Source organism: Streptopelia decaocto, assembly GCF_964273445.1.
Source record: "Streptopelia decaocto genome assembly, chromosome: 13".
Taxonomy (NCBI): Eukaryota; Metazoa; Chordata; class Aves; order Columbiformes; family Columbidae; genus Streptopelia; species Streptopelia decaocto.
Window position 1 is genome coordinate 10,711,577 of NC_138668.1, and position 27,167 is coordinate 10,738,743.

At 43.0% G+C, this 27,167-nt stretch overlaps 1 protein-coding gene across 1 annotated transcript in view; it reads left to right on the forward strand.

The window, feature by feature from the left end:
• The first annotated feature begins 1,848 nt into the window (after positions 1 to 1,848).
• The window catches only part of USP7 (ubiquitin specific peptidase 7), a 69,256-nt gene continuing 43,937 nt past the window's right edge, over positions 1,849 to 27,167 (forward strand). The window contains exon 1 of the mRNA XM_082064585.1: positions 1,849 to 2,511. Within this exon, the coding sequence (XP_081920711.1) occupies positions 2,430 to 2,511 (82 nt within the window). The 5' untranslated portion in view covers positions 1,849 to 2,429. The remainder of the gene's footprint in view (positions 2,512 to 27,167) is intronic.

Consider the following 27,167-nt stretch of genomic DNA (forward strand, 5'->3'; position numbering starts at 1 on the left):
AGCGTTTGTGGCTGAAGATTCAGGTAATAACCCGTAGCCACCTTCTTGTTGTGACACACTGGTTTGTCCTGTCCTGGGATTGCTTGTGGAGGGAGGACAGAGGGATGAGTATAAACCTGTGTATGATTTAGGAGGTTGGAATGGATGTCATTAGGAAAGAGCAATTGTTCTGGGAACTAATTATAGGGAAAGACTGGCAGTGGGGAATTTTAATAGTTTAGGACATTAAGAAACTAAAGATATGTGCATCAATCTCTGTTCAAACCTCTGCTCTAATCCCCCTCTTTTGCCAAGATACTGTAAATCCAAGTTTAGCAGATTTGTCGTGTTTTTGCCTGGGTCAATAGCAACAAACCTCTTCCATGTTTGTAAATAATTTTTCTTTAAAACAGCTTTTGTGAATTACGAGGAACAACAGGGAAACTCAGAATGCACTTTTTGGAAGGCAAACTGTCAAATTAACTGTTTTTAATACCTGATCTTCCCACGAATATCCTCAACTTCCCTTATTTTTCCTCCTTCTAACCCTGTAGTTTTACTACTTCAGGTAGGGCTTCATACTTGGAAATTATTTTCTGCCCCTGCAGACTCTCATGTTACTGAGAAGGGGCCAGCTGGAGCCCAGACAGGCTGGACTTGCCCCCCAGATTGGCTTTGATTTGCTCATTTTATAAACTAGAAAACTAAATAAACTTTCAGATAACTTCTCCACTTGCAGTCTGGGCAGCACTGTCTGCTCAGGTCCATTTTCAGTCCCTTCAGGAGGCACAGCTCTGCAGTACTGAGCCCCCCCCTTCAGACACTATCCTGCTGCCTAGGTTGCCAAACACAGTGAAGTAAATACTGGGCTGTTTAATGCAACTCCCCAGAGTCTTCCAGCTACTTCATCCCTAAGTGAAATTGCTTCCTTTGTTCCTCCAACCCCAAACTGGACCAGCCAGGTGTTAATTTGTTCACCCACACTCCTGCCTTGTCCTTCCATCAGAGGAAAACAGATAGGACACTTCCCCAGGAGGGACTACCTCCTCCATATGACAATCATAAAAATAGTGGCATCCCGGCAAGGAAGAGGCTTGTTTGCAGATTTCTCTCTCCTCTTTCCACAGGTCATACAAATACGTTCTTTACCTGCCTGCCCTTGCCCCTACAAGCCCGGCAGCGCAGGGACACGGGGCAGGGGGTGCCCTGTCAGGCAGGGCCCGCCTGGGACACCGTCCCCGTCCCAGCTGTGCCGGGGCCCCGCGGCCGGAGCACAGCACAGTAAGGGCCGGGCCCCGAGCCCACCACGAGCCCCAAGCCCACCACACACGCCCGGGTGTGAGCGCAAGGGCGAAACCGTGCCCGCCGTGAGCACGGAAGCACCCAAGGCCCAGACTGAGCCCAGCGGCTGCCCTGAGCCTCCGCGGCGCCTGGGGTGCCGGGCCGGGCCCGGCCCGCAGCCCCTCGCCAGGCCCCGCTGCCCCCGAGCCTCTCGGGGCCGGGCAGCTCGGGGGTCGCTCCCCGTTGAGTCGCGGCCCCGGGCCTGCGTCAGGTGGAGCGGGAGCGGCCGGAGGATCGTGAGGCGCGCGTCTCGGCCGCAGCGGCCCCGTGGCTCGGGCAGCGGCGGCTGCGCGGGGCCCATCGGCCGCTGCGCCCGAGCTGCGCGCAGGTGGCGGCGGCCTGCGCTGCGGAGAGGCCGCGGCGGCGCCCGGGCCCGGCCCCCCAGGCCCCGCCCCTCCGGCCTCCTGTGGCGGCGGCGGCTGCTGTTCCCGGGGCGGCCGCGGCGCTGCCTCCCCCTCCCCGGCTCGCTGGGCTGCCCCTCATGCGGATGTGACATTTCACGGCGTTTACCGCAGCCGCCATTTTGAGACAGAGAGCGCTGGCGGCGGCGGAGCGGCAGCAGCGCGCCGGGGCACAGGCAACGGGGGCGGCCTGCGGGCCGGGAGCAGCGAGCCGGGCGTCGGCCAGCGGCTGTGCCGGGGCGCTGGGGGGGGCGGGAGGGCAGAGGAGGGGCCCCGCGGCGCCTCCCTGACTTCGCAGCGCCGGGGACACCTCGCCGGGGGAGGGGGAAGCGCCGGGCGCCGCCGCCGGGCCCTGACTCCTGGTCTCCCGTCCCCCCCTTCCCCTCCTCCCGGTCCCCTCCCCTCCGGCCCCCGGGGAAGCCGCCACCCCCGGCCGGTCCCTCCTCCCCACCCCCTTTCCCCCGACCGGGTGCCGCCGCCGAGATTGGGCGAATAGCGAGCAAATACGTGCGCGTCTCGCTGCCTCCTCCGGCTGCCCGCTCCCTGCCCGCCGGAGCCCAGCCGCAGCCCCCCGAGGCGGGTGCCCAGTCCCGGCCGCTGCCCAGGCCCCGCCGCTCCTCCGCCCCTTCCCCTCCCGACACAGGCCTGCAGCCCCCCGCGGGAAAGGCCCAGGCCGCCGCCGAGCCCGAGCCCCAGCCCCAGCCCGAGATGAACCACCATCAGCAGCAGCAGCAGCACCAGAAGCCCGGGGAGCAGCAGCTGAGCGAGCCCGAGGACATGGAGATGGAAGGTAAAGGCGGGCCCGGGCAGGGCCCCGCGTCCTCAACTCTGAGGAGAGTTTCTCCCCCTCGTCCCCTGCCGTGCTGCCGGCTCCGGGGCTCCCGGGCGCCGCGTCCTCGCCGGGCAGATCCCATTCTCCCTCCGCGGTAAACACGCGCCCGGCCCTCCCTGTTCCTCCCGGCTGCCGGAGTCGCCCCTCCGGGGCTCGGGGTGCGTTGCCCAGCGGTGCCTCGGCGGGAGCGGGGGTCGCCGGGGAAAGTTGCGGTGCGGGGCCGGGGTGGGCGGCCCGGGGGGCTCTGCAGGAATTTGCGTCGCGGGAGGGGGAGGGTGCAGGGGAAGCGCTGTTACAAAAGGGGACCCGCTCCCCCGCGGCCAGGCGTGCGGACGGGAGCCCGGACCTTCGGCCTGGCGGGGAGTGCGAGCCGCCGTTGGGAGGTGACCGGGGGGGGGCGGCAGGGGCGCGGGGGCCCGGCGCTTCGTCTGAAAGTAGTTGTGATTTGGGGCGACGGTTCGGTGTTTCGGGGGGAAGAGCCGCCGCTGTCCCGAGGGCTGCCCGGCCCCGGAGCGGTGGGGCCTAGCCCGGCCCGGCCCCCCTCGGCGTCCCCGCTCCCGCCGGCGGGCTGGGCGGTGGGTCCAGCCCTGCCCTGCCCGGGGCCGTGCGGGGCGGCGCGGCCCGGCCGCTCATTGTATGCAGGCAGCCACGCTGCTCGCCATTTTTAATTAACCCTCCTCTGAGGGTTATTTACAGAACCCGCTGCCGGGCGGGCCTAGCGCGGGTCGGCGGGCAGCGCTGGCCATGTGTAGCGCCCGCTCAGCCCTCGGCCTGGATCCTGCACCGTCATGCAGTTGCGTTGCTTTCATAAAGGAGGCACTACGTTTTCAGGCTTGTTCCCTGCTCCCGTCCGGTGGATTCTCCTGTGGTGCTTTTGGCTTTTTTTTTTTCTTTGTGGTGTTATTTTTGCACATCCTCCCTACCCCCGCACTTTGAACGACACCTTCCGTGTGAATTCAACGATGTAAAATGATTTAGGGCAAATGTATGGACAGGATTTTGTTCCCGAAGGAAGGGCAGCCACAGTATGCTGCTCGTAGCGATGGTATTTGACTTGGAGGTCAAAAACACCAACTACCTAAATATTGTTTAGAATGCCTGGCTGTGAAGATGCCAGTTCTCTTACCACCGTTTTAATCAATCGTGACATAAATATTTACCAACACAAGATGTTTTGCTTGGAAACATCACAATCGACTTTGCAAATGTACCTTCCTGCTAAATAATAGCCATTGAAATGAGGAGGAGCAAAGGTGTTTTAGTGCAAGTTTGTCACAGTGACTGAGAGATTACATTTCAAGATTAGAAGGTCATTAAATAAAGCCTCACTTTCTTAAACATAAATCTCTATTTCATAAAATAATAGCTAAAACTTATTTACTGTCAGAGCAATTTGGTTTGGTTTTGTTTTAGAAAAATCTACACACTGGTGTTTATATACTGTGTGGCAAACACATAAAAAGAGGTGATTTAAAATAGACCTGGTAGTTGTTTTTATGGATACAAATATTAACATCTTGTGGGTTATATCTTCCAGCAGATCGATTGATTAACAATCTAGTTTTTCCCAATATCCTTTTCAGTCCTTTAGAATATTGACTGTATGTAATGTTTTTATTTTGGTTTTTATGGGCTTAATGCTCTGCCATGCTGGGCACACTGTGAAGTGCTCAATATTTTTATGCAGCTTAAGGTGTCCTGAACTTCTCTGGATTGCCCTCACCCTCTGTCGGTGAGGGTACAGCAGTCCAAAATACACACACAAGTCCCTTTAGTTGCGGAAATCTTGCGCTGATGGCCACCTCCACTGGAGATGTGAGGAAAAGGGTCTCTGCATATATCGACATAGCAACACTGAGAATACAGCATTATCTCAGAAATCTACTGGAGATATATTAGGCTGCACACAGCTGATTCTGGGTGATATTACGAACTTGCTAATTTGCAAGAACTTACAGAACTGTCTGTGTGAAAACAAAACAAAAAAAGTTTTGCCTTTGAAGGTTTATTGGAGTACTTTACTTTCTTTGAGAAATGTGTTACGTTTACAAGATCACAGATATCAGATTATTGCTAACTTTTAAAAAAAGTTGACATCATGAGCATATATTTATTTAGTGTGCAAAACAATTTTAATTGTTTTAATGTATGGGTGTGCTTTCTTGAGACGATTTCAAGTAGTAAGGAAAATGTTTAATAGTATGTAGTTAGCTTAATTTTAATGTGCAGAGAGCAGTGTTGGATACCATTCTTCAGTGAGTGATCACGTTAGATTTAGGAGGTATGTGAAGAATGCACAGTGGAAAATTGCACATCTTGATTTTTGAATTATGTGCAGGTTCACTTATTCTGTGTACAGCTGTACTAGATGAACAATTTTTGATGAGTGAAATAACCATTTCAGAAGTAGTAATAGAAGTGTGGAGTTAAGCCCTTTAGGATTGAATCACATATGGTATTTTGAGTGTCTGCTTTCATGTCCCTGTTTTTTTTTTTTTCCCTTATGACTAATTACTGTTCTTTGATGACCTTATGGACACTGTGTAAATGAAAATAGTACTCAGGCAGGGCTATCAGGCTTCAGGAGGAGGGAAGGCATTCCCTTTAGAGAGAAAAATGACTTAATCTCTGCATCCTGAAGGAAAGCAGCAGTGACAGCCTTGCCAAGGGGACCAGGTGTGGTGCAGGCTCACCTACCTGCAGTACTGAGCTGGAAAGCTGTGGTGTTACAGATCACCTCTTGGTGTATTTAGTCTTCTCTTACTTGCGGATGATACATCTGTAATCAGTTTTAGCCTTACTGGTAGTGATACGTGGAGAGAGCAACTTTAAATTGATGAGAACTGTCAGAAGAGGCTGTGTCCCGTCGATGGGTGCAGTTGGACAAGCATAGCGTTTGCACCACTCCTCTGCATCTTGTGTTGGGCAAGTAGCATACCTCTCTGTGTCTATAGAGTGCTCAAAATAATAAACAAAACGTGTGGGTTTAAAATGTAGTTTAGGTTTTTAATTTGGTTCAGCCTGCAGCCCCATTTAGCGCTGTATGAATGTGCTGAAGGCTGGGCATTGGGGTAGGAAGGAACAAGAAGAGCTGCTGGAGGTGGCACGGCCGCTGGTGGATACCTACCCAAATCCTGTCCCTAGTCACGGATTTCGTGTGCACTTGTCGTCCACTGCTGCATAACTGCATGTCATTCTGCCTGCTGTGACTGCCTTTGGGCCCCAAGAAAGGGAGTGTGCATGTGAGTTGTTGATGCCTGAGTTTTAGATAGTTTACTAATTACCACCTCAAACTGTTAATTTATCTTGTAGAAATTCTGAAGAGTTTATTTGTATGATAAATAAGTTTAAAGGAAAAAAAATACAGTTCCTCTGTACTGCAAGTAGGGTGTGTAAGTTGCTTTATCATGCAAAGAATTATGTCTGTTTAGTTGATAATGAGTTGCTCTATAAAGTGTAATTGAATCCAAGTCCCAATACTTTATATATGCTTCCTCTGTAATGTCTTTTCACAAATGTGTCTGAGCTTCAAAGAACCTGGTGTAATACAAATCTACAGTTACATATTTCATAAAGTTTTTTCATTGAGAGTCTCATTTGTGGCTTAGTAATTGTAAGTTTTCCTTGCTTATAGTTTGAATTTGCTTTTATGTAGGTTCAGCCTCTGCTCATAGTTACGTACGTAGGTGTGTTTCGCGTTATGGAAGTTCTTTTCTGCAGTGGCCAGCACAGGCTTCTCGAGAGAGGGTCACAGTCCGTGGACCCGCGGCGCTTTTAAGTTTATCCCTAGTTAGGGCAATTTAAAGTTGATATTTGAGTTCCAGGTGAAATATGCAAAGAACAAGAAAAAAAAGTGATGTGTCTGTGTGCGTATATGTGAAAAGCTTAAAATTGCCCTTTTCTGTGGTTTCCATGCAATTGAAAGTTTGTGTTGCTCACTGTTCCTGTTTTGCTCACTACCGACAGCATTTACTAGATTTCTGACCCACTGTGTGATACTGGTCTCTAGTATGTAGCTTTTTTTTTTTTTTTTGCCTGTCTCCTGACTGCTTACTTCCCTCTCAGATTTTGTCCTCATTAGTATTCTCAGTTCCTGGCAATTTAATATCATTTGAATACATAACATTGTGTTAGTTTTCTTTTTTTGGCTGCTTCCATGCCTTTCTCTTGAAGGCCTGAATCCTCCTTTTTCCCTGAGCTCCTTCGCTGTCTTCTATATTCTGGACAAGTGGTGGTAAGGTGAGGCTATATGTCTGAGAATATGCAGACTAAATTTATCATATTACTGTGGGTATCTGCTTGTTTTTATGTTCTTCCTGCCCCTTCCCCTCTCCAGCCCTGACATTTTTCTGTGAAATAGGTGATGCTCAAGTCGGGGGAGATAAAAGCACTGGTGCAGCAGACAATAAGCAAAATTAAGTTAATTCTGAGGTTATACCTAGAGCAAAGAACCAGGCCTGGCTTTTTATTCCCAGTACGGGTGATGTTTAGTACCTCTGGAAACAGCACGTACCTTGGGAAAAGATGTGCATTGCATCGTTCTCACTAGCTGCTTCAGGCCAAGGGAGGAAGTGGCATAGGTGACTTTCAGAGAGTGCTACTGTGTCGAGAGTTTCTTCTGTGTGTTCTTCATGAACTGAGTGCTCAATAGGTAGTCAGGTTTAGTAAACTTTCTGGGAAGGAGAAGTGGAAATAGTGGAAAATGTGTGTACAATGCGGAGGGAAGTGTAGCCAGCGCATTGTTCGGGATGAACTATGCACATCAGACTTCCTTACTCTGCTCCAGTTGTTCCGTGCTATTGACTGAATTCATAAGAGAAGCAAAATCTGTTCCCGGTCATTATGATGTCGCTACACTAAGTAAAGTAGGAAGTTGTGCATGTAAAAGTAATATAAGTCCAAGCTTTAACAAAGCAGATGGAAATAGTTGTTTGAGACTAACTGAATTGATTTCATTGCTGCAGAATAATTTATCACAAGAAAATCTAAACAGTGCATCCAGCCTGTAGCAGTTAAACCAGTTTAGCCAGTACATCTTGCATGACATCATTTGATATTTGGGGTAAGGGTGAAAATGAACTGGTTTAGAGCTTGTGAAGCATCCAATTTTTCTTAAATGATAATAAATTTAAAATAGGGAATTTTTTGCTTTACTTTGTGCTTTGAGGGGTCACAGATAAATTACTTTAACTTTGTATCTTGTGGCTGAAAACATTGATTGTGAAGGAGGAAACTATCAGGTGGCTTGCATTACAAGGTGTTAGTAATCAGCAGCAAATGTGCTTTTCCCTTTCAAATACACATACATATATATATATATATATATATATATATATATATATATATATATATATATATATAAAATCTGCTATGTGCTGGTTTGACATTACCAGCAACAGGATTAACAGTTATTATAAAGGGTCTGGGCAAGTAGAATGGGAGCTGGAGAGTGGATATCTTGTTTGTCGAGTATTAAATATGCCGTGTTGTTTTCTGAAACATTTTTTTATTGGTCACTTATTTTGATCAGATGGTTTTAATATTTTAATGTGATACACTAGAAAAAAGAGAGAAATTGCACCTGATTGGTGGCAATGGCTGTAGCATAGCGTATCTGTGAGCATTGTTACAGGCTTAGACTTAACATGTTTTAATATTTCCACTAAACCTTTTTTTTTTTTTTCCAGCTTGGCTTACTGATTGTAGTAAAACAAGCTCTGTAAGTTTAGAAACATTGAGTGGAGTTTGAATGACTTGCCAGCAACATGAAGAATGGTCAACTTGGAAGTAACTTTTTATTCTGACTTGTATGTTCTTAGTTTCCCTAGAAGGCAGAGATTTTTATCAACCAAAATATTTATGTGCCTGGAAATTAGTGGATGGATTTTGAAAATATGGAAACTACACTGAACGTTTGCAGTCTGAGGAAGACAGTGATGGTGTTTTACTGTAGTGCCAAAGAATCTTTGGGATTCTCTTCAAAATATAAGAACACATTTGGAGACTGTTTAGTATTAGACTTAATATGCATCTAGAATAAACACAGCTTGATTGTTTAGTGTCACAGCATGTGCGTATTTGTTAAGCAAAATTTCTTAAAAATATGGAGGTTAAATGATAAATCTTGATAAAACTAAAATTCTGTGATGTAATCAGTATAGCATATTTCAGCATTTTTAATTGCTGTTTGGCAGCTGTTTTGAACATAACCAAAATAAGTCATTCCTGACCCATTTAATAGTGAAGATTTAAACAAAACCATCATGCTTTGTAGTATCAAACATCTTAGGAGAACAGGATGTTCAGTGTCTGCAGACCTGGAGTTCTCCCTGAGTGCAGCTGTAAAGCGATCTGCAGAGTGATGGCACTCGCAAGATGTGCCAGGAGCATCCCATTTAAATTGGGGAAGAGAAAACTCCAGTACCTCAGCCGATTCTTGCCTCTGTGCTGGTATGAGGGTGGACAATCTTCCAGGTATCCTGAACATATTAGGGTGTTCTGCATCAAGACCAGCACCTTAACTTCCACTCCAAAGCATATTGCAGGCCAGAGGAAGATAATGTGCATGGTGAGCTGGAATGTCCTGTGAGAAGAAAGTTCAAAATAGACTTTTTTTTTCACAGTACTGCACTGTTTTGCAGCCTCCAAGAGGTGATGAGGGTTTGTTTAATACAATCACACCTCTTTGATATGAAACATAAAAGTGATGGAAAACAGAACTTGGAGCTTTTTCTTTTGTATATTAAGGGATTGAATGCATTTTGGTAGAACTGGCTTTAAAAGCAGAAATCTGTGAAAATTCTTAAGGTCATTTTTCCCAATTTCCCTTTTCCTAGTCTAAATAGGAAAGGATGTGTAGGAGTATCATTGGTGTTCACTATAGGTCTAAGCTTGATCTTCTGGTGATTTCACAAGGAGCATCTGTAATGATATTCTTAGAAAATACGACGTCTCCAGCTGTGCATGTACTTTTTTGTAAAGATCTAAGTAAAATTTTGTTTTACAGCTCTAAATGTGATGTTGTACTAATACAACAATTAGATGAATTTCTGTTGAGCTATGTTTATAAAAAGGAAAGGTTGTGTCTTTCCACAACAGAGATTTTCCTTCCCATATGTTTTGGTGAGTTATTTTCTAACATCACTGATATTATTCGGCAGAACTTCGATGGAGATTCTGATAAAAGTATTAGGGTGCAAACAGCAATTAAAACTAGTGGAAGGTTTTAAATTCCAAATGCATCTTAGTGAGTTAATATTCTTACTGTGAAGTAGAAGAGGGTCAAGTGGTGTAAAATTGTTTCCTAAAATGGCTAATTTGTGAATTAAAAATGTAGACACTTTACATATGTAGTAAATAAGTTATTAAATGAGTTGATACATATTAACATTATTTAAGAGAAGGGAAATTATATTCTTAAGAAAAGAAACAGACTTCCCAGTATAAGATCAACACATTATTCTGTGACTAGGTAGGAAATTTTTGGTGTAAAACTTGCTTCTGAGCCATGAAAGTGCTGGATAAATCATGGCTGCAGTTTGAGGTCTGGGCAGAGTGGTGGTTTGTCTGCACCCTGAGCCCCAGGTGTGCAGTGGCCATGTCCCCGTGGTCCCTCGGACCCCGCAGTGGCTGGGGACGCTGCGCAGGGGCGCAGGGACAGGCCTGTCACCCCGCCTGTGTCCACCTCTGCCATTCAACCCCTGTCTCTGGGGTGAGGATGAGGACTTTGGGGCAGGTGTTTTAAACTTGCACATGTTCTACAGTTCTCCCGTCATGCTGGATGTGGTGGTGGCAGCGGCCGGGGGGTTGTGGCATGTAGTGACACGGACATTAGAGTTTGCACATCTTAAGATCAGAGAAGCTGGCCACCCTGTGCCTGGGATCTGTATTTTAATGCATCACTATTTTATCTGTCAGCTGGGATAGGGACCATTACTGATCTGGTCCTGCTAGGCTGCCCCAGAACTATATAGTTTTTGGACAGTAACCTGTTGCATTTTCTTGTCTTGATAGTCTCTGATTACTGGATAAGAATGAAGAGATTCAGTAGTCGTGAAATACGTCTCAGTTATGTACAACCAGAATATTTCTGGTAACCGTAGTCAGATAACAATTTTTAGACACAAGTTTGCCTTCACAGCATGTCTTAACTATTGGGTTTAGATAAATGGTTGGTTTGCTTGTGTTACAGATGTTAGAGCTGACTAGACGCTCAGATGCTGTTGCATGTGTTTACAGTTCTAAGACAATGTGAGATGTACTTCTTTTAAAAAAAGGAAATCTACTTAAGGAGATGCTGCATGAACCTACTTTTTAGCGTTCGTTAAATCAAGCTAAGGTTAGTTAGATTTCCTTCTTCATTGGGAGTTGCAAGTAACTGACCTCTTCTGAAGAACTTTTCACTTGGTTGTTAGTTGCTTAATAATATCAAGGGCTGAACCTGATTTGTGGATGACAGGACGTACTATTAGAAGTTTCAACACAAAGATAACGCAGATGTTCCTGTAAATTATGGATTAAGCATTGGATCACAAGCCACATGCAAAGCCCTGCTTGCTAGTAGCGATTACAGTAGTGGTGTTTCACAATTTTCTTCTGCTTTCCTTTCTCTCTTCTCATTCCTCCTGTGTGGTTTTTATGTCCTCTGTTTCAGTCTGACTGTTTTGGATACTTCTTGGACTTCAACCCTGCACTAAAAGAGAATCTCCTTAAAAGCTAGTAATATTTCCATTATGCTGCAAAGGTAGTAACAATAAGTGTAAGTGTTGAGGTTTGTTGTTGTTTTTGTTGGTTGGTTGGTTGGTTGGTTTGTTTGTTTTCCTTCTTACAGTGTCAAAGAATCACAGAATGTTAGGGATTGGGAGAGACCTCGAAAGATCATTTAGTCCAATCCCCGTGTCCTTACTCTTGAGGGATTAAAAATAAACAACAGTAAAATCAAACCAAAATCTACCAGAAATGGAAACTTACTAATATTTTAAGTGGTTTATTCTAAAAGTTTAACCACAGGATTTGATATTGTTTGTTTCTTCAAGTGTATTGCCTCAGTTCTATATTGATTTCAATATATTTTTGAGTTCTTGGCAGATTTGTCTTTTTTTTTTTTAACCTGTTTTGTTCATTGGGCTCATGCTTTGGCTGACAGCCTGAGCCCCGAAGTGTGTCGTCCAAAGTAGGGGAGGTTTGAGTGTGAGGGAATTGGGTCTTTACTGGAGAGGATTCGTGGGTTTTTCCTCTGAAGGATGGAAAGCTGTGCAGCGCTTTTGCTTACCGGTGGAGCCCTGCTGGGGAAAACCTCTCTTGATTTTGATAACAGCACAGATTAAGGGGGAAATAATGAGAAAGTTGCACAAAAATGGATCTGGTTTCACCTCTGGCAGTTGCCTGCTCATAAGCAGCCCCGTTCAGCTGTGACTTTGTTGTGTCCCCTCTGCTTTCCTGGAGATCCGTAGTGAAACCAGTGGGTTCTCCAAGAGCTGGGCTGGGTCTGGTGAAGGGCAGAGTGAGGAGCTGGGAACCAGCCTGGATTGGCATTGCTGCTGGAAAAATGCCTGTGGAACAGAAGCATCTGTCCTCAGACTTTTAAACTTGAGCTAAAAACACTTCAGCTTTATTGGTCAGTGGCTTAAGAAAACATTCTTACTAATTCTTTAAGACCTTTCAGCAACCTTCAATATAATGAACTGAGAGGTGTTAACATTAAAGCAGTGAGAGATTGTGCCTCAAGTGGTTCTCTTCAGTATGTTTATCTGTTGGTCGTTTTACAAGCTGTGCATGCCCTGGAAGCATTTGTATAAATCCCTATTGCAAACTAATAATGAAGATGAATCAAAGTGTAGATACTTTGTGGCACCTTTGAAGAATAAAACTGAAGTCAAATTCAAGACAAGTACTTGGTTGCTTGAAGTACAGCTGAGCGTGAGCTGTGGGAGCATTCCTAATGCCTTATGTGTTCAAATGTGTAAACACATGCATTTGCTAGTAAAGTTGTACTAGGAGCACTGAATTCAACACAGCACATCTTCAAGGCCTGTTTTATTCAAGAATATTATTATTTTTACCCAGCTTTTGCTAAGAAGTGTATAGTAGAAGCCTGCTGGCTGTTAGCAGGTGTGCGTGCCAAACCTCTTGGAGTCAGAGGCATCAAACATCTCCCACATCCAGGGAGAGTCTCTGAACTGATGTGGTCTTGGTGACTGTGCAATCCAGCTGAGAATGGTGCCTGCAAGAAAGAGGGGGTATAACTCAAAATTGAGCTCAGGCTGCAGGAAAGTTCCTGGGTTTTGGTCTGGGCACCAGACTTCATTGTATCAGGTGACTTTTATATGAATTTGGGAGCCAGGAGGAGTTTGTGTCTAGTTCACTTGAACAGCACTGCTACAGAGAAGAGAGGTATCTTCTAGGGCAGGATTTTTTGACCGCTGTTGCCTCCTCACTTACACTGCCATCACTGCCTGGGAGCACATGGTAAATGAGATGAATGAAGAGGTCTGACTTTAAAAATAACGTCCTTATTTTTGGTCTATTTTTAACCTAGCTAAGTTCACTGGTCTGCCTTGTTGTTTGGCCCTGCAAACAAGTGGGTCAGCTTGACTGAGGAGCTGGGAGGGAGAGAAAAGTCTTAAACCATTGATAACTCCTGTAACTTAAAAAAACCCAACAAACCAACAACTTTCCCAAGACCCCTGATTTGACACCTGGGCCAGTCTCCTCCAAGAAATGCATTAGGGGACAGGGCTGTAGCAAGGTTCCAAGGGTGAGTATCAAATTCAAGCCTACAGAGCTCTTAGTGCAGACACATGGTTTTACCATTATAAAAATTGAATGTTGTTCAGACGCAAACCACTTATGGGGATGAAATTATTCCCATTGCAGATCTGCTCCTGAATGTCTTCACTTCTCTTATTTTTTTTTTCTTTCACAAGGGTATTCCTTGTAGCTAAAAATAGTCTCTTGCATTTTCCAACTTGAAGATATATCTGAAGGATCTTCAGCTTTCTCACCTATACTAAATGGGTTACTATTTTCTGATTTAAGCACCTATGAAAATCTCAGTTACCTCAAATCATAGCCTAAATTTATTTGTGGGGGTTTTAACCTCCTGTCCCAACTTGCTTTTCTTCTGATATTTTCAGCACAGTGATAGAAATTTCCAGGTTGCATTCAGACCTGGAGTTAGTTGTTATTGCAGCTGTTCTGTCAGCTGAGCTCTATGGCCAGTGTAATGGTCCTAAATTAAACAGGAGTCACTGGTTTCTGGAGCCAATGGTTCCTACACACTGGATCAGACAAGTTTTCAGCAGGTCTGTTAAAAGAAATTTCAGAATTAACCTGCTTCCTAATCTGGAAGGTTTACAGGAGAACATGAATTTAAAATGACCGAATTTTCACACAACTTAAACAATACCTATTGCTATTAGCGTTGTGTTCACAGGTTAGATTTAAGAATATTAAAATGGGCTTAGTACCGACTGGCTTAATGCCAGACAGGGTCTAGTTAGCGTAGCTGGAGCAAAATATTGGCAGAGATTAACTGGGCTAATGCTAATTTTTGATCTCTCATCTTTAATATACCTTGAAATGCATTTTAACCACCTCAGATGCATGCTTTATTAAATCAAAGGATAGGTGTACAGTAAAAGTATTTGAAATTTTTGGCAGGATACAACTTTGTAAATAGAGAGATATTTGTGTTTTCTAAAGTAGGATTTTTTTTTGAAGTGGAATTGTTGAGTAATTTATGGGTCATTTCTACCCTACATATGGAAAGTTACATACCACAGCTCTCTTTCCTGGGGAGCAAGCTCCCAGCTGGGTGACTCGAGGTGGCAGAAGCCTGCTTGGTGTCCCCGTGTGTTGTGGGGTGGCAGAAGCCTGCTCGGTGTCCCCGTGTTCCCTGGGTGAGGGTACATTGAAGGCAGAGGGTGTCTCAGGAGAACAACCTTTGAAAATAGGTCACTACTTCCAAAAGAATAATTTTGCATCACCTACTGGTCCATTTCAGAAGGGTAGCTGAGGAGAGCACCTTGCTTTTGGTTGCAGCCTCGTGCAGATGCTCCTTTTCTCCTGCTGCCACTGAGAAGATGTTATGTTAACTGCCTGCCAGGCACGGAGTGACACACAATTTCTAGTGGTATATGTTAACTTCCGAAGTTCAGCTTATATTAAAAAGATAGCTATATACTTGGTTACATTGAGGTAGGCATGAATTTTCTGGAAGCTGGAATGCTTTCCTCAACCTGCCATATTTCTGTCCCGTGTAAGTTCACTCACTGTGATCTGCAACTGGAAGTCATGTGTCTAGTTGAATGTGTGCAGCTGCCTCCTGGATCTGCGGAGAAATCTGGATTGTCCCTGTGATGTTCAGCAGCAGCAAGAACTATGTTAAGATGGTATTTTAATGGTAGTTTAGTACCTGGACATACCTGAATACTTTGGTTTATGGCCTACCCAGCTTGCTTAACCACTTGCTGTGTTGTCAGTTTTAGGAGAAAGTACAAATAGCTGTTGCTATGCCACTTGTAGTGGAGAGAAACACCTTCTTCTTTCTGCAGAGCTCTACCAGTTCTTTCAGGTGTGTTTTTCATGCAACAATAATCAAATATAAGGATTAAAGTTGTCGGAGCTGTATTGAAATACATGTTACCATTTTATAAAGTTTAAAAGGCACTGGTGCAGATCACAGTACACACCGCTGGCAATAACAGCTTTTCAGTGTACATTGTGTGCATGCCATGATTTCCACTGATCCACTCAGTATTTCTAAACAAAACTCAAAAATGCAACCTAGTCTTGAAATTCTTTCATAACCTAGAACTCATGCTTTTTGTCTAGCATTTTTCTTTTCTGTTTCCACCATGAGATAAAGCGTGATGAGGATTATGAATGTGCATAAGCAGAAATTCTGATTGTGGGATGTTGAGCAACTGTGTTGCTGGCACTGGGATTGCTGGTAGGTAGATCTTGGTCAGAGATCTGGCCAAACCAAGTACACTAGTAGATGAATTAAAGTGTAGTGAAAATTTATTTGATGCCAGTTAAAGTATTTATGTACATCAACTAATACAGTAATAGTATCATTAATAGTAAAATAATACTAAATACTGTAAATAATACCAATACTACTGTTTCTGATTTTATTCCTCACTTGTAGAAGAGAAAGCAAGAAAGCTCTATCTTGTTTGATCCAATGTTTTGCCTACTTGCATATTTGTTAAAATTGATAACAGAAATCACATGGAAACGGCATGTCCAGAAGGCTTTCTTTGTGCCCAATGCCATTCCTCTAAAAAGATTTTTCATATTTATACGTTTAAAAAATGGGAAGGAAAATAAGGACTAAAGCTGTCCCTAGAGCAGTAACATGCAATGAACGCAGCACAGGCAGTGCTGTCATGTAACAGGAGTTTGTCACTTAAAGCAGGTTCTTGACTTCAGCTGTGGTGGGATGCCAGAGTTCTGTAAGAGTGCTTTGGACACCAGTGTCTTGAGTTTTAGTTTGCACATGTGCAAATGGATGTGGGTTGCATTTCATGGTGGATCTGGAATGACTTTGCCTTATCCCCAGTTGCTGGAGCTCAGCATTCATGTGGATGTTCCCTGTGCAGCCCAGCAGGTAGAGTTCAGAATTGCTGTGCCCAAGAAGGAAGGTTGAAGTGTGCTCGAACTTCGTGAATGCTGGATTGTGTCAAGTGGTAGGGAATAAGCACTGTTGGCATTGAAATTCTTACATTTATAGCCATTCTGTTTGCTTGTGAAATTAATGGAGTTGGTTGCTAATATCATTTACAGAAAATAATGAAAAGAAAATACTTCCCCACTCCCCAGAAGCTTTATGAACAAATGTTGCTGTGAACACTGCATCTATTAGGCAGGTATGATGGCAGTAGCAGTAGTAAAAGGTAAAACCAGCTGCCTGTAAGATACATTGAAAGGTGTTTCTCTTGGGTCTGGAGTCATTTGCTTCAACACTTGGAAGCAAAACTTCTAATTTTCAAAAAAGAGGGCGGCATCTGCAGTGGTTTGCACAATGAAGGAACATTTTTTGTCTGGGATTGTGCAACCCAGCAGCAGCGGGTGCGATGTTCCCCAGTCTGTGCGGCCTGATCTCGGGAGTGGACTTTCTCTCTCCCCCCTACAGCTGCTCCTGGTTTAAGTCCCAGGGCCTTGCCTTGAGAAGGGGACTATGGGGAGATCCTACAGCTTGATACAAGTTCTCTAATGAAATTCCAGAGATCTCCAGCATCCCACAGATCATCATCTGGATGTTTAGTGGTCTCGGGTTTACCCAGACTGTCCAAGCCAAAGTGAGACAGACATGTACTCACCCTGGCCCTGTCTGGCTCGCTCTTTTTGGTCTTGTTGGGTTTCTTTGATCTTAAGAAGTGTGCTGAAAGTGCATCAAGTAGTAAAACATCCGCTGGGACATTAAAATACCTGAATTTGGCTATATGAATTAAAGCAAATCAAAACAAGTATGTTTATTTCTTTTATTTCAACATTTTTATGGTCAAAGGATGTAACTGAGGGAAAAATGTATATCTCCTATGTGAAAATCTAGAAAAGGTAGTGTGTCTGATGGGGTTTGCGAACAAGCTTAAACAGGTAAAGACTTTCCTGTTACATGTGCACAGATAAATTTCCTTTTGTGATGCTTAGCTGTTAAAAGTATGCCAGCGTTGTGTTATCGCCCTGATAAACACCAAACATTGCCACTTACTTGTAGGCACCTGGTTTTTGTAGGTGAAATTACTGAATATTGTATCAAAGAGTTGGTTTGGTTCTTTTACTGGTCTGAGTGCTGTGTCCCAGAGTGCAGCTTCTCCTCCAGCAAAATAACCATTCTCTTTTCAGTTCCAGTCTATTTTGTCTTTGGTTTTGTTGTCTTTTACATCTCCTCTTATTCCTTATTGCAAAGGCATGACATGTGTCTTTCTTTTTTTCCAGGAGAAAATTTCTCCTTTCAGAAAGGGCAAGCTATTGAAAATTTCTCCTTTTGGAAAGGGAAAGGTATTCCTGTATGGATAACAGCTGCAGTTAAATTATTACTGTCTCTAATAATTCTTGAATCCTGGTCTTATTCTGATTTTGACCAGGAACATCTGGAGCTCGTTTCAGGTTTGGGTCAGACCTGACTCTAATGACATTTAAATTAGAGCTCTCTACTGCAATTCTGTCAGTTCAAGGTATTAAAAAATAATGACTTTTAGTTGAGAAACCTTCAAATAATGCAAACTGGTTGCAGATGCTTTTTTTTAATGTTATTTTTGAAGCAAGTTCTCTGAAATTTTGTCCTCTCTGCTTCTTAAAGGCAAAATGTTCTTCTGGATTCATAATTGGCTTTTTTGTGTGTTTGTGTGTGAAAAGGTCTGGAGCTGAGGAAGTGCCAGGAATTACACACTAGACAGTTTGTGCTGTACATCTATGTTTGGATTTATTTTGCTCTCCTCCCCGTGACTGCTGCCGTGCACGGTCCCATGCTCACCCCCCTCCAACGAAAACTGTTGGCAGTTTTAAAGTCATGGCAAAGCAGTCCAGGAAGAAGAGAGGAAATGAGATGAGGTTCCAGTAGTGGGGAGGACTGACAAAAAACGTGTTTTGAGTGTAGCCCTGGAGTATGCAAAAGCAGTGAGAGCATTTGTGGGAGAGCAGTTATAGCAGGAAATGTAAATGGAGCAGCCAGAGGAAAAGACGTGTGAGCGGTGAGGGTTTCTGGCCCAGCTGCCCCAGTCTGGAGTGGCTGACGATGACAGAGGCCACAAAGGCTACATTATTAGAGAGAAAAACAAAGGGTGGGGAGAAAAGGGACTTAAGTTTTCCTGAGAAAAAGGAAGAATCATTCATCGGCAATAGAATAAGGAATTTGAAATACAGCTTCGGTCGTGATGTTTATACCAGCTTCTAGCCAGAGGCAAAGCAGGAAGGCAGTAATTAATTTTTGGAAGTCCTCAAAATTTGCTTCAGATGACTGGTGCTAGCAATGGAGCAAAAATAGAAGTAGTTGGGAAGATTTGCCAGAAATAATAGAGTTTGAGATTGGGAGTGTATTTGTGGAATTAGGGTGTTTTGCAGAGCATAAGAAAGATGTGATTCACTGGGTGACATGCAGAAGTCAGCTGTTCTAAAACACATTTTCAAGTCTGTTTTGTTGCCTTTATGCTCTAAGAATAGCTGACCAGAAAGCTATTGAAATACTGTCTGAGGATTTGGCTCATGAAACAAAAAATGTAGTATGTAATAAATAAGAAAGTAAATGCACAACAAACATCTGAGCAGTGAAGTACAACTTCTTCAGGATGTACTTTTGCTCAAAAATGTGTGAATTTTAACTGCTGCCACATGTGAGGTGACTGGCTTTCCAAAGAAAAAGAACAAGAATTTTGACCAACTTGTTTCGTCTCTCTTTTCAGGGAAAAAGTAATGTGGGTGGTTATTTGGGGTGGTGACACACCAGGGCATTAACGAGAGTGTTACAATATGCAAGAGCCACAGTGGATCAACTGAGCTCCATTCCTCCACCCTTCATCCACTTGGTCACACTGCAAGATGAAATCTGAATTACATGGGTGCACGGTCTCATTTCCTGAATGTGTCTCAAATTTCTGTTTCTAAAAGAGTTCATGTGTAATTTGCATAAACTGCGTAGTTTTGAAGTTTGCACATGCACGTGTTACAGTATGATGCACATGGCTCAAGGAGCCCTGTCTGTGATGAAGAATTGTTTTAAAAATGGTTGCTGTTTTACAGGTGTTCCAGTACTTATCAATAGATTTTTTTGTTTTTTTTTTTTTCCATTCTTGTTTGTATTCCAAGTAGCTTAATTTTAGAGACCTGAATTCAGCTGTTCTAAGCTAATGCAGGTATGGACAGGTACTGTGGTTTCTTTGCCTCATTGGCTCCCATGCATTTGTGTCAGGTTTTGAAAGAGCAAGTTAACCTCAAAAGGGGTGTACGGTTGGGCTTTTTTAAAAATATGTATATTGTCTCTCTAGAATATGAAGTATAACTTCTTTTCTGATTATGTTTGCTTAACTAATAAGTGGATTTGGCTGTGTGGTCCCATGGCAGCTTTTTTTGGCACCAGAACAACTGCTTGGCTATTTAACACTTGAATAGTTTAACAGAAGGAAGTTTTTTTGTCACTTCTTAAAAGTTTTCTTTTAAATAAAAAAAAAAAAAAGGTGACTTAAAATTGCTGACCATAGACTGATAAAATTGTCAGTGGAGTGCTTAACTGAGGATTATAAAATTCCTGCTCTGCATTCTTTGAAGAATTCCTTGGTAAATAATGGAAGCTAGCACCCGAGATTTCCATATGTTTTCTATATAAAACAGTTTCCCAGCTGTGTTATTTGTTTAAAGAAAGTTGTTCTTCATGTAGACAGTATTAAATAATTAACACAGTTTAGTGCTAATTTTGGTGTCTACTAACACTTGGATGTTTTCAGTACAGTGACTTACATCTTCAAAGCAATAAAGCTGATTTTCAGAACATTTTACCACAATAATCAGCTCTGTCTCGGAGCCTGAATAATTATTTCCATGCCCTAACACTTGGGGGTGGAAAGGTTGCTGTCAGAATGGAAAGGGAAAATAAAGGTTAAATCTTTACAAATGAATGCTGAGGAAAGCCTAAACATTAGGACCTAATCGTTCTGTTGTCAAGACGGAGGAGGACCCTTGTTTCAGTTCTCTGTTAAGTGATTTTAGTGATTGCTTGTGTTTGTGCTACAAAGTAGAATACAGAATAGCTACCTGGCAGATGATTCAGTAAATTAAAGCTGGCCAGAAACTTGATGGCAGTGGCTTCTTGAGTGTCCACACCCCCAAATCTTTGTGGAGTCTCGGGTAAAAATCCGGGTGCTTTTGCTGAAGGAAGGGGGGTTTTTGTGCCCAACGGGAGCGGGATGGCGTAAACCACCCCATGGCCACCGCTCCTCAGGACATCCCCACGTCCCCATCCCAGCTCCGCTCTCCTCCCACCGCAGCCGTTCTCTGCTTGTCCTCTGGCTCCATGAAGTTTTTGCAGCACATGAAACAATGTGAACAGATGAGGCTGGAAAATTGAGCTTATTCAGTAAGAAGCTCAGGAACTCTTGGGAGCTGTGTCTTTCAGGATTTTGGGAAACTAGTGGAGAATAGAAAACTCTGAAATCTGTGTCTTCGATAACAAGAAAGAAGTTTCTTGTCCAGCTCATTGCAAAGCATCCCATTTGAAAAAAGCCTGTTTTTTGTTTTGCTCATTTTGCGATTGTTAATTTTAGATGAGAGCATAATTACATCTTGCTAATTACAGTGAAAACAAATGGTAAAATTAAGCCAAAGTATAGATTTCTTTTTCTTCCCTGTGGTAGCAGGAATCTCTTAAAATCATAGTTCACTATTATGCTTGAGAAGTATGTGTTAATAAACATAGAGAAAACTGAATTTCAGTAGAAGAAAATGATTTTGGCCGCAGTGCTCTGTACATCGCTGGGAGGAAACAGTAGATGTTCCACTATTACCGGGACTGTGCATTGTATCAATTCACAAAAAGGACTTAGGAAAACAAACCAAAACCAAACCAACACAAACCTTGGATGGTTTATTTGTTGTTGTCATTTTCCCCAGGGTTAATCTAGATGGGTAGAAAGCCACCCTGGATTGAACAAAAAATTGTGTTTAACTTGATGTCTGGTGTCTGAGGGCTGTCAGCAGCAGATGCTGATGTTCAGTGTTAGAGCAGGGGAGGTTTGGGGAATTCTCTTCCCCACTGTGCTCAGCCTGAGGGTGTCGCAGGCTGGCCAGGCTGCCTCCTATTGGAACCTTCTTCCAGTCATCACTTTGCCTTCAGAACGCAATGGGAAATGATGCTTTGTAGAAGTTAACTCTGCTTCTGCATCTTGAACAGAGCGCAGCTTGATTATAAGCCTTGCTTTCCTTCTCCACCTTAAAAAGGTATAGGAGAAGTAGAGAAGTTACAACGGGGAAAATGAAGATCATAAAAGGTATTAAATGGCTCCTGTAGCAGCAATGACTTAGACTGGAAAGTGTCCGCCTGGCCCTAGTGTGGTGGGTAACTGGGGAAAGAGGTGCTGAAAGTCTGGAAAGAGCAAGCGGCAGGAGGAGGTGAAAGAGGAGGGGTGTAAGACCTGGAGAACATGGAATGTAATGTAACAGAACATCAGAGGGCAGGTTGAAAACAAAAGGAGTAATTTTGTATAACATTGTTAAACTTTGGTGATCTTTGCGGGGACGTTGTAGATACTGTTATAATGATGTCTATTCGTTTGCAAAGCGGGGGCAGTGCTCACAGGGCATTTTGAGATGCAGAGGCACCATCCACGGATGACGAAAGCCCAGGGTGGTGAGGTGGGGGCCTGGCAGGAGCAGAATAACAGTGTCCCCCTGTTCTTGTGCCCTTCAGCCCACCAAGGCTTCCTCTGGCCGTGGGGAACCTGTGTGCTGTGCCTGTGGGACTCTTGTTCTGTGCTGGTGCCACAGCCTTTGAGCCCTGGGGCCTGGGAACGTGTCGTGGCCTCCACAGCATCTTCTCACAAAATGTTACATTGCTTTCAGAAGTTTCATGTGCAGCATGAAAAGAGATTTTATTTGTTTCATTTAAACTCGTATTCTGGTAGTGTCATGTAAAGCCCTTTAGTATTGTAAGTAGTAGAAAATAATTGTTCTCTGGTGGGTCATTTTGTTTGTTTTCCCCCCTTCCTCTGTGCTATTCAGGATATTTGTCTGGTATATCCTGTACCCCCTTTTAGTTGCCTTTCCTCTGAAGTGAATATATCTACTGTCTGTTCTCTGTCCTCATTCTTAACCTGTCAGTGTATTGTATGAAGAAGTCAAACCAACACATGTGGCAGGCTTTATTTACAGTTCTCCCTTATAACTAGTATCTTTAAGTTTCTGTATCGTAATTTAGATTGTTGTAGTATTCAGTGCACTGTGCCATTTAGAACCCATAGTAGTTCTTCTTTATAGAAGCACCACTTCACGGACAATATAGTCAGATACTGTGGTTGGGAAGTCCCGAGATGTGCAGTTGTGGCAGAGATCACCACTGCCTGCACACACAAGGACGTTTTTGCATTTTTCTAGATTCACTGTAAGACTTCGAGATCAAGTTTTTAGATGATTTGGCTTGTGATTTTGTGCTGCTCTGCTGTAATAGCCACCTTTAAAACACATTTAGTATTTGCATAGGTAGCCTAAAAGGAGTAATTTCTTGTGAGCATATTTAATTTAGTCTACTCTTCAGCAAAGAAGCCTGAATTTAAGCTGTGTTGTCAAATGAGAAGGAAATACCATTAACTCTGCTTGGTTTCCTTTTTACAATTGTATAACAGTTTTTAAAGTTATTCTCCTGAATCCGATTTGGTTGTCTTTTCCTCTTCTCACAAAAGCCCAGTCTCAGAACTGCTGGCTACCTGTAACCACTGTCGGATTCATGTGAACCCGCTTTATGTGTCTATTCATTTTTCTGCACAGCAGAAAGCGTAAAAAAGAGGGGGTAAGACCAGCATTAGCAAATCTCCAGTGATAAAGGAAGACTTCTAAAAGCATTGCTGAAAATAACAGGAAAAAATGCTGAAGGTGTTAGATTCTAGGGATGAGGTCTCTGATGTGTACATTGCAGTTTCTGTAGCTTGGAGTAATCTTCCCTGTTTACAGGTAAATTAAGGTATGAGGCTAGAAGTGATTTTTTTTTTTTTCATCCTAGTGTCTGTAAAATTAATTGCAGTGCAAAATCCATATTATTATCCATTGTTGTTCTTATCTAGGAAACTATTTTTGCTTTTAAATTCTAACATGGACAGATCAACAGTGTTTCAACAGTTAAAATAATCATGTCAGTATTAGGAAAAAAAAAGATTTAGGATATTCATGATACATTTCCATTCTACTGCTAGAGAGAGCAACGCTCAGCATACTTGAAGACTGAGCTCAGGAGTGAGCAGTGCAGTTAGCATTTACTGTAGGTATGAATCCATTCTCCAACAGAATTTCAGAATCTGCTATAATGCTGAGTAGTATTTTTACTCTGTAACAAAGTAACTACACAGAACCAATCTACCTTCAGAGCTAGTTTGCAGAAGTGGTGTATGTGATTATACTAATACATTTTTCAGAAAGAGTAAGGCTACATTTCATATTGCTGTTAAACCTGCAAAAACTTTTTCCTGCTTAAGTATAGAGCAAGCATTCAGTCATAGTATTTACTTTAATAGATGTACTCCAAAACTTTCTGAAACTGTGGACTGTACTCATCCAGAATGATACAGAATGCGTAGCTGACTGACTACCAAAAATCATGCTGGTCCCAGTGGTGAGGGTATATGCTTTTCTATAATTTCACAAGAAAGGAGGGAGATGCTACTGGGACCATAATCACCAATCCCATAATGTGCTCATACTGTTATCCAAATAAACACATTTTAATTGCTATTTAATTGTCTTTTTTAAAACACCGAGACAGTGATTGCGGCATTGTAGTGTGATGTATAAACAGAAACGCTCTGTGATGCTTGGGCTGCCCTGGATCCACTTGTCCTTTTCTTCCTGTGCCAGAAGTTCATTTTTGAGTAGTTTTTCAGCCTTTCTAGTGATGATTGCCGAAGAGCTTAGCGGTTGTTGTTGCAAGAGATAAGTCCATTACTCAGTAAAGCAGTAAAACTTAAAGAGGGGTGTGATACTGGAAAAACACATTGTTTAGGGTGTGTTCAGTAGGCTGGGACCGAGTGCCCTGTCTTCAGCAGAGATGTAATCACGCTACCATCCCTGGAATGTGCAGAGACAAGACGTGACGGGTCGGGGTAGTTGCTTCTGTAGCCTTGCTGCTCTAGGTACACGAGGAGAAGGTACTGCGAGTCTGGTAGCTCTTGCCATAATAGGTCACGACACTTCTGATGTTTCAGCCTTTCCTTATCATGGAAGAAAATAATTTGTCTTGTCAACTGTTCTAGTTACTGGTTTTGTGGTATTACACGTGGGCCAGAAGCAGGCTTCCTTCCCTTCTTCCTGATGGTTTTCTGGAAGTCTAACCTAAGCTTAGCAAAGCCCATCAGACTAAGAAAAGAAACTAAGAAAGATCTTTTTTTCAGCAGACCTTGTCTTGCTCTGACACGGCACTGTAGGTTGGGTAAAGCCAGGTCAGTGAGACAGGCAGGTCGGTGACTTTCTGATAAATAATATCACTATACTGAAGAAAAAAGCCACACTGGTGCTGTTGCCTACCCCAAGTTGTTAAACACCTGGAGCTCACCAAGTGTATGAAAAAAATGCTTAAAATGAGAAGGCTGTCTATGCAAATTCCTTCAAGAGTATAAAGTTATAAGTATGTTGGATAATTATAGGTGTGTTGTTAGTGTCCAAACTGAACTCTGGTTCATGCAGTCTTTCATTTAACACTGAATTATTCATGAAGCCATGAGTTAAACTGCTGAAAGTAGGCAGTAATTTGGTCAGTTTGTTTTAGTAGATTTTTGGGGATGACTTCTTAAACGGCAGCTTTTGGTCCACTGAGTAATTGCATTGATAATACCTTAAATGCTTTCTACATGTCTCTAAGAAGTTAATAATATTTTTAAGACTTAAAATTTTTTGTTGTAAAGTGCCATCAGAGTGTTTTTCTTTTCAAAGACAAGGAGATAAGTGAGTTGTTGCAGCAAATTGCCTACTTTATACAGCAGGTTCTTTGTAGGCTGTTTGTTCACACCTCTTGCTATCCACTGAGTTACATTGTGTCTCCCTTCTATTTTCAAATAAAGATAACTTTCTCAGTAGATGAAATTTCAGATACTATTTACCTTAGACTGATATCTTTTGTGCATGTTGTTCAGTGTTCAGGAGCTTCTTAGAGTAATAACTTATTGGTTTTATCTAAGAATGGAATAGCCATGTAACCTATTAATATGTGGGGGGTTTGATTCATTAGGTACATTGGCGCAATTTAAAACCAGTCTTGCCATCCTCTGTTTTGTCAAAACGTTTTCTTCGGGCAGGCAGACATAATGATAGCAATAAAAGGCAACAGATTGATAAGTATAATAAGTGGTGGCTGCAGCGTTACTGGCTGTCTAGTCATTGCTAAATATTTTGTAGGCATGGCAGAGCTGCGTCCAGGAAGTCATCCCAGCCCAGTAATGTTTTCTTCTTCATTTACTGTCTTGCGTAGCATCATCTCCTTCTGCAGGTGATTTGCAATTCACAGTCAATAATGTAATAATTATTTGTTTCTGATGACAATTAGAGGGCAAGAGACTTCCGTATCATACTGTTTCTATTTCTTTTAAGTTCTAACCTTGGCTACTTGCTCTTTAATAAACTAGGAAAGTAAAAAGGACATTTATTTATTTCTAAATTTGCTATGGCAAATTGAAGACCTTTAAACCTTGTCTCTCTCACTTCCTCTGCTCATAACACCTTTCTCCCTTAACCTGTAAACTTGCCTCCTGATAGTTTCTAGAAGCCTTTTCCCTGTCAGACTTAGTCATTGGCCTTCCTGGCTTTCCTTTTCAGAGGTTTACGTCGCTAGATATGTCTTTTGACACTGAACCAAGTAACAAAGAAGTAATGAACCAAAGGAAGAAAAATAACAAATGAAACAAAGGCAAATTACCCACCATTTTGCTAATGTGAGAATTAACTTTTAGCTGAAAATGCAAATTACGTGATTTTTACAAGTCATGGAAACGTGTGGCAGCAGTTACCTGCACCTTGACATCAATCTGTGGGATCTTAGGGATTTATGTACTTCCCCCCCTTCCCATTCTACTGGCCAAATAAATCTCTGTTGCTATTTCATCTTTTGAAAATGGTTCAGGTGGATTGCTTCATTTTTGATGCCTTTTGAAAGGTAGGCACACTACAGAAATTAGTTGATATCTCTTCAGATTTTCGTTACAGTAACCTAGGACCATCTTGAAAAGTGAAACTGTGTAGAACACTTTGCACTTAATTCTTTTTCTCCCTTTGTGCAGTAAGTGGTGTTTGTGTTCTAACCGCAAGTAGGGATTAGGGGCCAAATAGTTTCTCTTACTTTTGAAGGGCTGAGTTCTTCCAGAGCAAGTAAGGGGAGGTTTTTGCTTTGAACAGTTCTAGTTGTTTAAAGATTGATTATTATAAGTGAATTTCATTCAGATCATAGAGTTGGAAACTTGTTTGGCTGATTTTGGTGTGTGGGTGCATTCTTTTGGTTGGTGAAATTTTAATTTTTTTTTTCTCCCCTTAAAACCTTGCCCCCTGGGAATAACGCCTCTTAATCTGGTTTTCGTAGCAGTGGTTCCCAGGCTTTTGGAGAAGCAAGTTGCTGGATCCCACAGGATTTCTTGTGAACTGTTAGTGTAGCCCCATAAAAAACAGTTTCACCAGTTGATATGCTAGCTGCAGGCTGCTTACAGGTGTGGATTGGGGAGTCTGCTACAGAGAGCTGTGAAGTAGCATGTTCACATTTTTTTTTTCTGGTTAAAGGCGGTTATTTCTTCTTCATCTTCTTCATATTGTTCTAAGTTTCCTGTTTGCTTTGAAGAAGTAATATCCTTGCTTTAAGGTTTTCTATGAGTCTCATCAGTGTCCTCTTGGCACCACCACTGCTTGGTAACTGCTTCAGAAGACACTGCATTAAC